This window comes from Lepidochelys kempii, chromosome 7, assembly GCF_965140285.1.
Source record: "Lepidochelys kempii isolate rLepKem1 chromosome 7, rLepKem1.hap1, whole genome shotgun sequence".
Classification (NCBI taxonomy): domain Eukaryota; kingdom Metazoa; phylum Chordata; order Testudines; family Cheloniidae; genus Lepidochelys; species Lepidochelys kempii.
Window position 1 is genome coordinate 38,230,247 of NC_136386.1, and position 17,258 is coordinate 38,247,504.

At 43.2% G+C, this 17,258-nt stretch overlaps 1 protein-coding gene across 7 annotated transcripts in view; it reads right to left on the bottom strand.

The window, feature by feature from the left end:
* The window catches only part of SYN2 (synapsin II), a 434,891-nt gene that overhangs the window by 199,584 nt on the left and 218,049 nt on the right, over positions 1–17,258 (bottom strand). For all 7 annotated transcript variants that reach the window (XM_073352278.2, XM_073352279.2, XM_073352281.2 and 4 more), the window contains exon 2: positions 2,717–2,774. In XM_073352278.2, the coding sequence (XP_073208379.1) occupies positions 2,717–2,774 (58 nt within the window). The remainder of the gene's footprint in view (positions 1–2,716; positions 2,775–17,258) is intronic.

Consider the following 17,258-nt stretch of genomic DNA (forward strand, 5'->3'; position numbering starts at 1 on the left):
TAATCTTTCTGATTCATTAATCAGGTTAAAACGACCAATTCCAGTGGCTTGCTTCCTCAAAGTATCCTAATCATGTGTTTTGCCATTGAATTAAAAATTTGACAAGTGCTAGAAAGGTTTATTTTTCTATACAATGACTGGGCTTAAGTGCTCCAGTGGACACTGGGCCAAATTCTTGACATCTATTTTGGAAAGAAGGAAAAAGATTTCACAGTACAGGAAAGTGCTCTAATATTCAGAACAACTATGAACAGGATTCTCATCTCACCGGAGTTTGTCCGTAAGGTGCAACATGCCCTCCAATTTCTGTGTATAACTGTGTGTAACAAATGCAGCAAGTAGTAAGGCAAATGTGACACTGAGAACCACCTCCTGCTCAGCACTCAGTGGCGATGGGGATTGAGACTGTACCCCATCTATCTTTTTGTTAGACTACATTTTCTCTGGGCCCTCCATGAACTTGTGTGCTCCAGTGCCAATACAGGGAGAAGTCTACAATTTTCTTGCAGTTTCCAAGTCCTGCATTTCCACAGTATGCTGTTTGCTCAGTGTCTGAACCCTCTACCTGCATTATGATGTTCAGGAAGTCCAACATGCTGATAATGCACTGCTGGCAGTTACTAACTATAAAATATTAAAATGGTGTCAGTGACTCAGGTTAATTGCACAGTAGAAAACTTCTGTTACCATGGGATTAGTAGGGTCCACAAAAACAAAAAATTCCTCAAACTTTCACTGTCCCATCCACAAAAAGCAGGTCCCGACTCTGCAACAGACTCTGTGCCAAGAGGATCCTTGAGCCTGTGTGCTGCTCCAGATGATTTCAATGTGTCAGCACACCAGGGATGCCAGGAGTTCGGTTTTCAACTGGAATGCCCAGTTGAAAAGGAACCCTGGCAGCTCCAGTCAGCACTGCTGACCGGGCCGTTAAAAGTATGGTTGGTGGTGCAGCAGGGCTAAGACAGGCTCCCTGCCTGCCCTGGCTCCACGCAGCTTCCGGAAGCGGTGGCATGTCCTCCCTCCAGTTCTTAGATGCAGGGGGACTCAGGGGGCTCCGCACACTGCCCCCAACCAGAGTGCTGGCTCTGCAGCTCCCACTGGTTGGTAAGCGCCAACCCCCTGCCAATCTCCTGCACCTCAACCTCTGCCCCAGCCCTGAGCCCCCTCCCACACCCAAAATCCCTCATGGAGCCTGCACCCTACACCTCCACCCACACATTAACCCCCTGCACCAGCCCAGAGCCCCCTCCTGCACTCCAAACCCCTTGACCCCAGCCCAGAACCCCCTCCTGCACACCAAACCCCTCATCCCAGCCCCACCCATAGCCTGCACCCCCTGCACCCGAACCCTCTGCCCCAGCCTAGAGCCCCCTTCCACACTTGGAACCCCACAGCCTCACCCCCAAGCTCAGAGCCCCCTCATGTACCCCCAAACCTCACCCCCATCCAGAGCCGTCACCCTCACCCTCTCCTGCACCCCAACCCCCTGTCCCAGTCCGGTGAAAATGAGCAAGTGAGTGAGGGTAGGGGAGAGCAGGTGACGGACGGAGGGGAGATGGAGTGAGTGGGGGGCCAGGCAGGGCAAGGGTGTTCGGTATTCTGCAATCAGAAAGTTGGCAACCTTACTCCACACGGGTAATGCTTGTGTGACTTGAACTACAGGATTGGATGTATATCTGAACTATATTTTAGGTCCAGATAATATGCTTCCTTTTTCCCTAACCCCAACAACACTCCTGCAGATCCCCACAAGACTTTCCATGCTTCTGAGTTAAAAATGTGGATCAGATCCTCAGCTGGCATAAAGCAATGTGGTTACATTCAAGTCAGTAGAGCTATGTTGGATTTACATTAGCTGAGAACCTGGCTCGTGATGTTTTGTTCTCTCAGGGCCCTATTCAAAAGATTCCAGAGACAAAACAATCCCTTTTATGTGACAACAAAATATGGAAAAGATTCATGGCTACAGTCCCTTTTATAAACAGTCACTGAAAGCATGCAAAGAATGTGTTTATTGCCCTTTTCAGAAATCCAATTCAAGTGAAATCTGTATAAATCTTCTAAGGGTCTGCAGATATATATGGCTTTACCCCATATTTTAGAAGTGCTAAAACTGCACTGGGGTACATGTACATTTTAAAATTAAGACAGCAATAGCGTGAACCAGAAAAAGCCAACATTCAGTCCCACTCATCCTTTGGGAAATCAGTTGTCTGTAGCTAACCCTTCTGATCATTTCATATTTTTACCACTATGCAAAGCTATGATGATACTCTAGTAAGAGCTGCATTAAAATAAAAATGAATACTTGAAATTTTTATTGCAGTCTCCTGAGGCTGCATCCCAGGGCCTTAGAAAGGGTTGGGATGATCAGGCACAGCAGTGAAGGGACCAGAATCATGACACTGGACTATAATGTGCCATGTCACCACCACAAGGACATTAGAACAGTTAATGGGGGGTGGGCACTTAAGGCCCCCCCCAAAGTACCCCTCCAATTAAATAAGTTTGTTCTTGCCACATTCATAATTCACAACAAAATTTAACAGTAGCAAAATTTTCATGAAGCTTTTGGCATTGCTTAAGAAATTCCATAAAAGAAGAGCTAGCAAATTCACATGCTATTTAACCCACTTACACACTCTCAATTTTCAAGGGACTATATAGAAAATGATAAATAAATATTTGTAACATCTAGAGTAAATAGTTTAGTTACCTGTTCAACTTTGATGTCATATTCCCCATGGACCTTTTTCCCACGAAAGCACTTGACCCTGGAAAAAGAAAAATGTCACTAAGTTATGTACAGTAATACATGCAAATTAGTGTACTTGAGAAAGGACATGTAACAATAGTCAGTAGCCAGGTTTAGTTTTCAAATGATTTTCTGTATATTATAAATATATATACATAACAGATTATTACACATTGGTCTATTTTACATACCCATATTCTCACACCAGCCACCTCCTCTCTTTCTTTCCATCATGGTACATAGAAAAATCAGTTTGCTTCCACCACAAGAGGTATCCCTAATGTTGTTGTTATAACACAATTTAATCCATATATATTATAATAATAAAATGGTTACTGACAACAAGATGTGATCCTGCTTCCATTAAAGACAATGGCAAAATCCCATTTACTTTTATGCAAACAAGGGCCCTAGAATGAATCATGTCAATCTGTATGTTCTCAGTTTACTCAGAAGCCTATTCTATGACAAACTCTGCAAAATCCTGCTCAAAATGTCAAAGAGTTGTGATCTGCCTTTTAAATGAACTTTCAGTGATGACCCTAGATGTGGCACTCAATGAACATCTGGGTGACCAATTTACAACACTATCACATCAACCTACCCTACCTCAAATATATTTATATTCCACTAGAGACAAAATAGGGCTAACACATTTTGACAATGTGTTCCTCTGTATTTGTTGTTTATCTACTTAGCTTTGCTTTTTTTTGGAAGATATTTTTGGAGGAGGATTTTACTTCAAATTGGCATCCTAAACAGTCTTCTCTTACAAAGACTGTTAATTTTATTTCTTAAATAGCCTATGTAGTTATTTTAAAAACTTTATGCCTTGGATTCCAATTAGAATTTCATATTCATAGCTCTTAAAGTAAGAAAACCAAAGGCATATACCAACACTATAATACTGTTCCTCCTTCTTCCTACATCAGTGTCTCGTTTGATACCAGTGTTGCCCCGCTGCTGAGTGGGAGCAGTTGTCTAGGGCCTTGCAGGTTAGTTTCTAGTGGAGGAGAAATCAGAAAGGCAGAGTCTGGGTATATTCCAAATGTTATTTGCTTTATTTATACACATATACAAGTCTTGAAATGAGATGATCAAATAGCAATGACTTCTTATAGGCATCTCAGTTCAACACCGATCCCCTGACTCTCAAGGAACAACTCTGCCTCAAGAACTGACTCTAAACATAGATCAAACTCTTCTGCTGCTCAAGCAGTTCCCACTACATAACCCACCACACCACCACAGAATGTCTTCCCAAGAGTCAAAACTTGCTTTCACAATAAAAAAAAGAACTTGGGACAAATTGTTTAACTGACACCTGCCACAACAACACTTATTACACTAAAATCTTTCTTACTGAGAAAAAACAATTAAGAAATGGATTTTGTATAGCAAGCAGCTAATTAATTAACCTTGCCCCAATTATTCTCTGAAACTTCGCCACAGTAGCAAAGCAAACTCAGGTTGTCTTAATGTACTGTATCGTCCAGAAGATGACAGCAAATCCAAGGAACCCATAAGTCCTGGAAAAAAACTATAACAGGTACATATCAGAACAGAAGGCCTGATTTTCAAAAGATGCAGAGCATAGCCACAGGTGCACAGCTCCTCAGAAAAAGATCTTAGGTGTACAACAGTGTGTAGCTTAATTGTCCAGACAGGTTCCCATTAGAAAATTAGGGACTTAGCTTTTATAAAATGCTAACAGCCTATTCCTGCTCCACAGACTCCAATTGCAAAACTCCTGTTGATTTCATTAGGAGCAGGAAGGGGTTCTGTTCAGTCATGGATGAGGTATATATGATATGTGATACAGTGTAAAATGATTTTAATTTAAATAGAACTACGTTGGTTCCAGAAATTAATGTTACAACAAGTCTGCCTTTTGGCATACTGAAATATAAGTTTATAACACGATTCAGCTTTATGAATAAGTTTCAAAAGACCATTTAAAGATATCTCCAGTCTCACATTGTTTTCTCTAACAAATGCCAAGAACTGATTAATTCCATTGCTGAGGAAATGGAACTAAAAGTTTGTAAAATCGTTTTTTTTTAAAGTTCATCTTTCAAAGAAACAGCAGGAGTCATTTATTTCTCTAGATGACTGGGATCTATTTTATATATTGGCACATGTACTACATCTCAATTTAGGTTAAATACTGTCCATTAGATTCATCTTTTCTTTTTAAACATCCTTTGGATGAGGCAATCATTAAACAACTGATCTCTGGCATGATTCACATTTCAACAAATGACTTCAGCTTTGAAAATAAACAGTAATAGTAAGTGCTAAGTGATGCCATCTGGAGCCTGACAACAAATGTTAAACATGATGGAACTGGAAATACTTAAAGTGACTTAATTCCATAGTAGCATTAAAAACTGCAATGTGCCATACATATGCGCTCTCGACATTTTACTGAGAGAGTCTGCTCTGAATCTCACCAAAACATACATTATGGTCATGGATCCCTAGTATCAGATGACTAAACACTGGGCAATTTTTAATGTGTTTATTGACTGTGCACTAGGACCTAATTCAAATTTAACTACCCCTCAAATCACAGAAAATGCAGTACCACCCTACCTTAATTATTCCCAGCAACCTTCATAAATGACATGACTGCACATTTCTTAAGACAATTATTAAATTTATGTTCTTGTAGTAAAAAAAGGGGGTGGAAAGAATTAGCTCATACTATGGTGGTGGTGGTCTATTTACAAAGTTTCGCTTACGTACAGTTGGAAATTCCCACAGTCTTATCACTTTTGGCAGAGTGTGAATCTCTCCATCTCAGCTACTGACACATTTCCGTGGAAAATCAGGTGAGACCAAGGCTAGGATTTCTAAACTGGGTATTTTTTTAAGAGAGTATTGTTAGCTGTCAGATTAACAAAACATACTGCATCAGAAGAAAGTAAAAAATAAAAACTCAGTGTTGATAGTGTAATGCGCAAGCGTGGAGGGGAGAAGAATGATGGATACTTTTTTCTTTCTCTATTAAATTCATTTTATAAACAGTTGCTTGCCAGAACGTAATGTACAGGAAATGGACAGGTATTAATACTAATGTCCTCTACTGAAGTTGTCAGCATCAGCACTTACATACAGGATCTTCTGAAAATGAGCAAAAATATTTACACATTTCATACTCTGGGTAAAATCTCACTTATTTAAAATCACACAACTCTGCAATATAGTTGTCAGAGATGCAGCTGAATGTGAACTCAGTACTAGCTATGCAGCTTTGGCAACAGCAATAAATGAAGTAGTGAAAATTTTAAAATATGCTGAATAAATAAGGGAGAGAAGGTGGGTAAGGTAACATCTTTTATCAGACCAACTTCGGTTCACGAAAGAGACAATTTTTCAAGCTCACACAGAGCTCTTCTTCAGGTGAGCTCTACGTAAGCTCAAAAGCTTGACTCTCTCACCAACAGAAGTTGGTCCAATAAAATATATTACCTCACCTACCTTAACTCTCATATATGCTGGGACCAACATGACTACAACACCACCACTGCGAACACCACCTGGATAAATAACAAAGCCCTGCAATGTTTTCCTTTTAACACAGGGACATTACATTGGACCCTCAAATTATGAAAACAAGAATATACATTTCTATAGCACCTTATCATATCACAAAGCATCCCCTATAGAGCAAGAAAGCATGAAAACTGGCCCTGATTACAAACCAAAACTAAGGTATTGATTAAACAGAAGAATAGCAGGGTTCCCTTCTGGGGGGAGAAATGGACAATATGAAGATACATGTATTTTCCTGAGTCAGTTTTGCAAACCACAATAGTCCAACCTCCAGTAACTGCAAGTCACCACTCAAACCCTTATATTACCTAATTAATGCAATTGTTACATAATGATGAATGAGAAGGTTGCACCTATCATCAATGTTCAGATTTTAAAACTATTTAAGACTGAAGTACAAGTCGCAGAGGTCTTGGATAGACATACTCTATATTTTAACATCTATTCCGCATAGAAAACAATAGATCTTTGGACATAAGTATAACTTTAAAAAATATAGTCTAGGGACCTAGTCCTGCAAACTTTATGCTCAAACTTAACATTGTGCATGTGAGTAGTCCCTTGGAGTCCACTCTAGTGCATGAAGTTACACATGTGTGCAAAGCAGAAATGAGGCTTAAAATGATATAAATGGTAATTAGACGGAGATTTTCCGAAGTCCTCATTGTTGGACTACTTCTGACCCCAAATGAAGACACTGGCCGTTGACTTCAGTGGGGGAAAGTTAAGGCAATGTTGAATGCTTCAGAAAATGTGACCCTCTTCTATCTTGCTGACCACTAACATCTCATTGCTTCCTTATACTCTCCTGCACTGGTCTGTCTGTATCTATTTGTTGTTTCTTGTCTTAGACTGTAAGCTCTCTGGGACATGAACTCTTTTTGTTCTGTGATGGTACAGTGCCTAGTGCAATAGGGTCTTGTCCACATCTGGGGCACCTGGGTGCTAAAATAATACAAATGAAATAATATTAATAGTAATAAATAATAAAACCACCTAATGCTGTTAGGGACTCCAGTGCATCCTTTATGTGCTTCTTTATTAACTTGTGCTAACTCTATACACATTCTTTTTAGTTACAGTTTTGCTGACTAATCTCATTTTTTACATTACATTTCAATACTTATAAACCTAGAGTAGAGGTCACTTAGCCCTGGTCTACACTAGGACTTTAGGTCGAATTTAGCAGCGTTAAATCGATGTAAACCTGCACCCGTCCACACAATGAAGCCCTTTATTTCGACTTAAAGGGCTCTTAAAATCGATTTCCTTACTCCACCCCTGACAAGTGGATTAGCGCTTAAATCGACATTGCCGGCTCGAATTTGGGGTACTGTGGACACAATTCGATGGTATTGGCCTCCGGGAGCTATCCCAGAGTGCTCCATTATGACCGCTCTGGACAGCACTCTCAACTCAGATGCACTGGCCAGGTAGACAGGAAAAGAACCGCGAACTTTTGAATCTCATTTCCTGTTTGGCCAGCGTGGCAAGCTGCAGGTGACTATGCAGAGCTCATCAGCACAGGTGACCATGATGGAGTCCCAGAATCGCAAAAGAGCTCCAGCATGGACTGAACGGGAGGTACGGGATCTGATCGCTGTTTGGGGAGAGGAATCCGTGCTATCAGAACTCCGTTCCAGTTTTCGAAATGCCAAAACCTTTGTCAAAATCTCCCAGGGCATGAAGGACAGAGGCCATAACAGGGACCCGAAGCAGTGCCGCGTGAAACTGAAGGAGCTGAGGCAAGCCTACCAGAAAACCAGAGAGGCGAACAGCCGCTCTGGGTCAGAGCCCCAAACATGCTGCTTCTATGATGAGCTGCATGCCATTTTAGGGGGTTCAGCCACCACTACCCCAGCCGTGTTGTTTGACTCCTTCAATGGAGATGGAGGCAATACGGAAGCAGGTTTTGGGGACGAAGAAGATGATGAGGAGGAGGAGGTTGTAGATAGCTCACAGCAGGCAAGCGGAGAAACCGGTTTTCCCGACAGCCAGGAACTGTTTCTCACCCTAGACCTGGAGCCAGTACCCCCCGAACCCACCCAAGGCTGCCTCCTGGACCCAGCAGGCGGAGAAGGGACCTCTGGTGAGTGTACCTTTTAAAATACTATACATGGTTTAAAAGCAAGCATGTGAAAGGATTACTTTGCCCTGGCATTTGCGGTTCTCCTAGATGTAGTCCTAAAGCCTTTGCAAAAGGTTTCTGGGGAGGGCAGCCTTATTGCGTCCTTCATGGTAGGACACTTTACCACTCCAGGCCAGTAACACGTACTCGGGAATCATTGTACAACAAAGCATTGCAGTGTATGTTTGCTGGCATTCAAACAACATTCGTTCTTTATCTCTCTGTGTTATCCTCAGGAGAGTGAGATATAATTCATGGTCACCTGGTTGAAATAGAGTGCTTTTCTTCAGGGGACACTCAGAGGAGCCCATTCTTGTTGGGCTGTTTGCCTGTGGCTAAACAGAAATGTTCCCCGCTGTTAGCCACAGGGAGGGGGGAAGGTTGAGGGGGTAGTCACGCGGTGGGAGGAGGCAAAATGCGACCTTGTAACAAAAGCACATGTGCTATGTATGTAATGTTAACAGCAAGGTTTACCCTGAAAGAGTGCAGCCACTGTTTTGTAAAATGTGTCTTTTTAAATACGGCTGTCCCTTTCTTTTTCTCCACCAGCTGCATGTGTTTCAATGATCACAGGATCTTCTCCTTCCCAGAGGCTAGTGAAGCTTAGAAAGAAAAAAAAAACGCACTCGCGATGAAATGTTCTCCGAGCTCATGCTGTCCTCCCACACTGACAGAGCACAGACGAATGCATGGAGGCAAATAATGTCAGAGTGCAGGAAAGCACAAAATGACCGGGAGGAGAGGTGGCGGGCTGAAGAGAGTAAGTGGCGGGCTGAAGAGAGGGCTGAAGCTCAAATGTGGCGGCAGTATGATGAGAGGAGGCAGGATTCAATGCTGAGGCTGCTGCAGGACCAAATCAGTATGCTCCAGTGTATGGTTGAGCTGCAGCAAAGGCAGCTGGAGCACAGATTGCCACTACAGCCCCTGTGTAACCAACCGCCCTCCTCCCCAAGTTCCATAGCCTCCACACCCAGACGCCCAAGAATGCGGTGGGGGGGCCTCCGGCCAACCAGCCACTCCACCACAGAGGATTGCCCAAAAAAAAGAAGGCTGGCATTCAATAAATTTTAAAGTTGTAAACTTTTAAAGTGCTGTGCTTAAAGTGCTGTGTGGCATTTTCCTTCCCTCCTCCAACACCCCTCCTGGGCTACCTTGGTAGTCATCCCCCTATTTGTGTGATGAATGAATAAAGAATGCATGAATGTGAAGCAACAATGACTTCATTGCCTCTGCAAGCGGTGATTGAAGGGAGGAGGGGCGGGTGGTTAGCTTACAGGGAAGTAGAGTGAACCAAGGGGCGGGGGGTTTCATCAAGGAGAAACAAACAGAACTTTCACACCGTAGCCTGGCCAGGCATGAAACTGGTTTTCAAACCTTCTCTGATGCGTACCGCGCCCTCCTGTGCTCTTCTAACCACCCTGGTGTCTGGCTGCGCGTAACCAGCAGCCAGGCGATTTGCCTCAACCTCCCACCCCGCCATAAACATCTCCCCCTTACTCTCACAGATATTGTGGAGCACATAGCAAGCAGTAATAACAGTGGGAATATTGGTTTCGCTGAGGTCTAAGCGAGTCAGTAAACTGCGCCAGCGCGCCTTTAAACGTCCAAATGCACATTCTACCACCATTCTGCACTTGCTCAGCCTGTAGTTGAACAGCTCCTGACTACTGTCCAGGCTGCCTGTGTATGGCTTCATGAGCCATGGCATTAAGGGGTAGGCTGGGTCCCCAAGGATACATATAGGCATTTCAACATCCCCAACAGTTATTTTCTGGTCTGGGAATAAAGTCCTTTCCTGCAGCTTTTGAAACAGACCAGAGTTCCTGAAGATGCGAGCATCATGCACCTTTCCCGGCCATCCCACGTTGATGTTGGTGAAACGTCCCTTGTGATCCACCAGAGCTTGCAGCACTATCGAAAAGTACCCCTTGCGGTTTATGTACTCGGCGGCTTGGTGCTCCGGTGCCAAGATAGGGATATGGGTTCCGTCTATAGCCCCACCACAGTTAGGGAATCCCATTGCAGCAAAGCCATCCACTATGACCTGCACATTTCCCAGGGTCACTACCCTTGATATCAGCAGATCTTTGATTGCGTGGGCTACTTGCATCACAGCAGCCCCCACAGTAGATTTGCCCACTCCAAATTGATTCCCAACTGACCAGTCGCTGTCTGGCGTTGCAAGCTTCCACAGGGCTATTGCCACTCGCTTCTCAACTGTGAGGGCTGCTCTCATCTTGGTATTCATGCGCCTAAGGGCAGGGGAAAGCAAGTCACAAAGTTCCATGAAAGTGCCCTTACGCATGCGAAAGTTTTGCAGCCACTGGGAATCGTCCCAGACCTGCAACACTATGCGGTCCCACCAGTCTGTGCTTGTTTCCCGAGCCCAGAATCGGCGTTCCACAGCATGAACCTGGCCCATTAGCACCATGATGCATGCATTGGCAGGGCCCATGCTTTCAGAGAAATCTGTGTCCATGTCCTGATCACTCACGTGACCGCGCTGACGTCGCCTCCTCGCCCGGTATCGCTTTGCCAGGTTCTGGTGCTGCATATACTGCTGGATAATGTGTGTGGTGTTTAATGTGCTCCTAATTGCCAAAGTGAGCTGAGCGGCCTCCATGCTTGCCTTGGTATGGCGTCCGAACAGAAAAAAGGCGCGTAACGATTGTCTGCCGTTGCTCTGACGGAGGGAGGGGCGACTGACGACACAGCTTACAGGGTTGGCTTCAGGGAGCTAAAATCAACAAAGGGGGTGTCTGTACATCAAGGAGTATTTCAGGCAGGACTTCACGGAGGGTTCCAATAAGAAATGGTGCACCTAAGTTATCGTTCTTATTGGAACAAGGAAGTTAGCCTGGCCTCTGATTGATACATGGCTAGATTTACCTCGCTGCACCTTCTCTGTGAGTGACTGCAGTGTGATCTAGAGGAATGAGTCCCCTAGACAGGGGAGGAGGCAAATGAGTACAAAACAAATCTGGTCTATTTCTTGTTCTGACCCACTCCATCTATCTTTTACATCTTTGGCTGGCATCAGACGGTGCAGAAGGACTGCATGCCATCCACATCTCATGGCTGCTCGGCAGAAGATGGTACAGTACGACTGCTAGCCATCCTCATCTCTTGCCTGCCTGGCAGAAGATGGTACAGTACGACTGCTAGCAGTCCGTATCGCCTGCCCGCTCACCATAAGACGGTTCAATAGGACTGACTGCAGGACTAAAGAGAATGACCTGGTCAAGTCACTCCAAATTTAGACCCTGCGCCCATGTCTGCCCAGGCGCTCCCAGCCGACGTGGCCAGGAGCACCTCGGACACGACGAGGACGACTACCAGTCGTATTGCACTGTCTGCTGCCAGAAGGCAATGGGTTGCTGCTACTGTGCAGCAAAGCCGTACCGCGTCTGCCAGCACCCAGGAGACATAGGGTGATGGTTACCTGAGCGGGCTCCATGCTTGCCGTGGTATGGTGTCTGCACAGGTAACTCAGGAAAAAAGGCGCGAAATGATTTTCTGCCCTTGCTTTCACGGAGGGAGGGAGGGAACGGGGACCTGAGGATATGTACCCAGAACCACCCGCGACTATGTTTTAGCCCCATCAGGCATTGGGATCTCAACCCAGAATTCCAATGGGCAGCAGAGACTGCGGGAACTGTGGGATAGCTATCCACAGTGCAACGCTCCGGAAGTCGACTCTAGCCTCGGTACTGTGGAAGCGCTCCGCCGAGTTAATGCACTTAATGCACTTAGAGCATTTTCTGTGGGGACACACACACTCGAATATATAAAACCGATTTCTAAAAAACCGACTTCTATAAATTCGACCTTATTCCGTAGTGTAGACATACCCTTAGAAAAAATATGTATGAGAAAAAACAGTGGTGAGGTAGTTTCCAAAACACAGAACTGTGGTTAGCTTTTCTCGTTTTTGTCTGGCGTATGTTATTTGTTTAGTACCAACAACTGCAGAGCACTGCACAGATCATAGAGGAAGACATGGCCCCTGTCATGAACATTTACAGTGTAAGGGCTTAATCCTGTAAATGGAAAGATAAACAAAAACAGATCTGCAAGTAGGGTCCTTGATTTCAAAAGGACAAACTTAAAATAATTAAGAGAATTAGCAGGGAAATGGACTGGACTGCAGAACTCAAGGATCGACTGTGGAGGAAACTTGGAATTACCTTAAGTCAAAGCTGCAGAAACTATCTTAAGCCTGCATCCAACGCAAGGGAAAAAAATTGAAAGGTGAGGATTGCAGACCAAGCTGGATGAGCAGTCATCTCAAACAGGTGATTAAGAGAAAGCAGAAAGGCTTCAAGGAATGGAAGATGGGATGGATCAGCAAGGAAAGCTACCTCTTAGAGGTCAGAAAGTTTAGGGAAAAAGAGAGAATTGCCAAAAGCCAACCGGAGTTGGACCTGCAAGGGAAATTAAAACCAATAGTAAAATGTTCTATAGCCATATAAATAAAAAAAAAACAGGGAAAGAAGCAGTGGGCTCGCAAAGCACTGAGATGGGGGTGGAGATTAAAGATAATCTAGGCATGGCCCAGCACCTAAACAAATACTCTGCCTGAATTTTTAATAAAGGTACTGAGGAGCTTAGGGGTAGTGGCAGGGCGGCTAATGGAAATGGGGATATGGAAGTAGAAATTACCTCATCCGAGGTAGAAGTTAAACTCAAACATCTTAAGGGGACTAAACTGCAGGGCCTGGATAATCTCCATCCAAGAATATTAAAAGAACTGGAACATGAAATGGTAAGCCCAATACCACAGGTTTTTTATGAATCTGTAAACTCAGGGTCATACCCTCTGATGGGAGGATTGCTTATATAGTATCTATTTTAAAGAAAGGGAAAAAAAACTGATCCAGTAAACTACATGACTGTTAGCTTAACCTCAATTGTATGCAAAGTCTTAGAACAAATTTTGAAAGAGAAAGCAGTAAAAAACATTGAGGTAAACAGTAACTGGGATCAAATACAGCATGGTTTTATAAAAGGTAGATAGTGCCAGACCAAACTGATCTCTTTCTTTGAGAAGATAACTGATTTTTTAGACAAAGGAAATGCAGTAGATCTAATCTACCTGGATTTCAGTAACACATTTGATACAGTTCCACATGGGAAATTATTAGCTAAACTGGAGAAGATGGGGATTAATATGAGAATTGAAAGGTGGATAAAGAATTGGTTAAAGGTGAGACTACAATGGTCACACTGAAGGTGAACTGTCAGACTGGAAGGAGGTTACTAGTGCTGTTCCTCAAGGATCAGTCTTGGGACCAATGACTTTGGCACAAAAAGTGGAAATGTGCTAGTAAAATTGCAGATGACACTAAGTTGGAAGGTATTGCCAATATAGAGGAGAACCAGAATATCATACAAGAAGATCTGAATGACTTTGAAAATTGGAGTAACAGAAATGGGATGAAATTTAATAGTGCAAAGTGCAAGGTCATATACTTAGAGACCAACCATAAGAATTTTTCCTGTAAGCTAGAGACATATCAGTTGGAAGTGACAGAGGATGAGAAAGACCTGGATGTACTGGTTGATAATAGGATGACTATGGGCTGCCAATGTGATCCTAGGATCTGAAGTATTTCTAGTAGAAAGTGTGAGTATCATTATACAAGGCACTGATGAGACTTCATATGGAATACTATATGCAATTCTGGTCTCCCATTTTTAAGAAAGATGAATTCAAACTGGAACAGGTGCACAAAAGGGCTACTAGGATGATCAGAGGAATGGAAAACCTACTTTATGAGAGAAGACTCAAAGAGCTTGGCTTGTTTAGCCTAACCAAACGAAGGCTGCGGAGAGATATGACTGCTCTCTATAAATACATCAGAAGGATAAATACCAGGAAGGGAGAGGAGTTAAGTTAAGCCTCAGCGTTGACACCAGAACAAATGGATATCAATGGCGATCAACAATTTTAGGCTTGAAGGTTTCTAACCGTCAGAAGAGTTAAGATCTGGAACAGCCTTCCAAGGGGAGCAGTGGGGGCAAAAACCCTAACTGGCTTCAAGACTGAGCTTGATATGGAGGGGATGGTAAGATGAAGTCTACAATGGTATATATCCAATCTGTGACTACTAGGAGCAAATATCCCCAATGGCCAGTGATGGGCCACTAGATGGGGAGGGCTCTAAGATACTATAGACAATTCTTTCCTGGTGTCTGTCTGTTGGATCTTGCCAAAATGTTCAGGGTTTCAACAGACTGCTGTGTTTGGGGTCGGGAAGGAATTTTCATGACGTCAGATTGCCAGAGACCCTGGAGTTTTTCGGCCTCTCTCTACAGCATGGTGCTTGGGTCACTTGCAGGTTTAAACTAGTGTAAATGGTGGATTCTCTGTAACTTGAAGTCTTTAAACCATGATTTGAGGACTTCAGTAACTCAGCCAGAGTTATGGGTCTATTTCAGGAGTGGGTGGGTGAGGTTCTGTGGCCTGCGATGTGCAGAAGGTCAGACTAGATGATCATGATGGTCCCTTCAGGCCTTAAAGTCTATGAGTCTTAGCACCTGGAAGTTAAGTGATTTGCCCAAGATCCATGGCAATCAGGAATAAAATCTATGCATCCCGAGTCCCTGTCCACTGGAACACGCTGCTCCCCTGAAATGATAGGTTCTGAAAGGTGTGCTGAAGACCTGGAAATAAGTATTTTCTAGCAAGCATGCACACATTCTCTTCCCCACCCCCCACCACACACACAGTTCTTCGTTTCATTTCAACACCTTCTTATGTCTTAAGAATAAATTTGCTTAATATTATTTACTGGCAGAGGAATATTTATCCAAAGCCAACATTAATACATATTTTTGTGAGTGTTATGGACACTACCTTTTCATCTAGCAAGTTGAATTTAAAACACTCAACAAAATTAAACTCACCCCTGCGAAGTAAAAATCATCAGAAATCACCCATCTATTGTTTTTTGGCACCATGTTTTGTGTAGTTATCGGGGTATAACCTCTAGGCAGTAGCTACCCTTTAAAATGACTTTGAGAGAGATTTAGGCAGGAAGAAGCTATGATATATTTCAGCATCAAAGAAGAATTACACCACAGGTAACAATAAGCATTTCTTCAAGATCTACCTGCTTACGCATTCTTTTAAAACACAACTAACAACAGGGTCAACAATAGAACCATCTGATGACACATAGTAATGTTTCAGTGCCTCAATCTTGACTATTTGAAATGGCAGCACAATGCACAGCAAACACACACTAGGCTCACTAAAGCCAAAACCCTGCATTCAGTACAAATATGGGACGCAGTCCAGCAAGCCCTTGCTCATATGAGGAGTCTTACTCACTTCAGTGTGAGCATGTGTGAATAAGAACAACTTTCACAATGCTCCTGTTCCATTTGATCTAAGATGTGTAATTCACATTTCATGTCACTACAGTATCAACACACATATGTGGTCTGACTTCAGAATGGATCATTAATGTTTGAGTGTCACTTTTGCCATTTGGATAACATGATGACCACGTTCAATGGGAAGAACAGTGTATACAATGGAGTGCAGCATCAATTTAATTAGACAAAAGTTAGTGCATTAGTTAGAACATTAGCACCATCTAGAACATAAGTGTACTTTAAGTAAGATGCTGCAATCAGATTTACACTGCAGATTTCAAAAATCTGGTTTACCAACACTACTATATGCATTTAAGAGCTTTCAGCAGCCTCTATACTGCTATAGTTCTACGTAGAATATGCTTCTTAATCTTTAGGTGGAAAAGTATTGAACTATACAATGAACGAAGGTTTTTATACACAGTCTAATACATTTAAATCTAAGTTTTTAAAGATATAATATTTCACTTATGTTGTGCAACCTAACATCTCCAGCTTTGTTATATGAAATCTGGTCTAATCCTGTTCATTACGATGCAGTTTACACAGTCAATGTAAGCACATAAAGCACAATACAAAGAACATGTTAGGGCAGTGGTCCCCAAACCAGAGGAATGTTTGTGGGAGATGGGAGGGGGTGCGCAGCAGTGCTTGAGCTAGCTCCCACAGGGGAAGGGAGAAGGGGAAGGAGCGCCATGCTTCCAGCCCTGCTTCACCTCCAGATCAGCTCCACCTCCAGGCTCAGCTCTGCCTCCAAGCCAGGTATGTCCCCAGTCCCATTCCACCCCCAACCCCACTCCACCCCCAGCTCAGCTTTGCCCTCATTCTGTCTTTGCCCCCAGACCAGCTCTACCGCTAACCCCAGCTCCTCCCCTAGCCCAAGCTCCACTGCTGTGGAAGCCTTGACTGTACAGAAATGGAGCATGGGCATGTATAGATTCTGTTAATGGTAAGGGGGGTCGCGACTGGAAAAGTTTGCACACCACTGTGTTAGGGTATCGAGAATGAAACAGGTGATAATTTCTGTTATTTTCACACTGATTGTGGTAAGATGAAGAATTAGTTCCTGGATTAATGCTTATATTTTATTTTTGCCTAGAATTCAACCAGTTCATTTCCAGATTACTTCTGTATTGTGATCTCCTGAAAAATATTCTAAGAAAGAAAAGGAGTACTTGTGGCACCTTAGAGACTAACCAATTTATCTGAGCATAAGCTTTCGTGAGCTACAGCTCACTTCATCAGATGCGTTCAGTGGAAAATACAGTAAGGAGATTTATATACACACAGAACATGAAAAAATGGATGTTTATCATGCACACTGTAAGGAGAGTGATCACTTAAGATGGACTTGCAATCAAGAAAATTTTAAAGAAAATCACTTCTTTTACAAATGCTCACTGTATAATTGTGTTTTATGGTGTTATGTTGTGT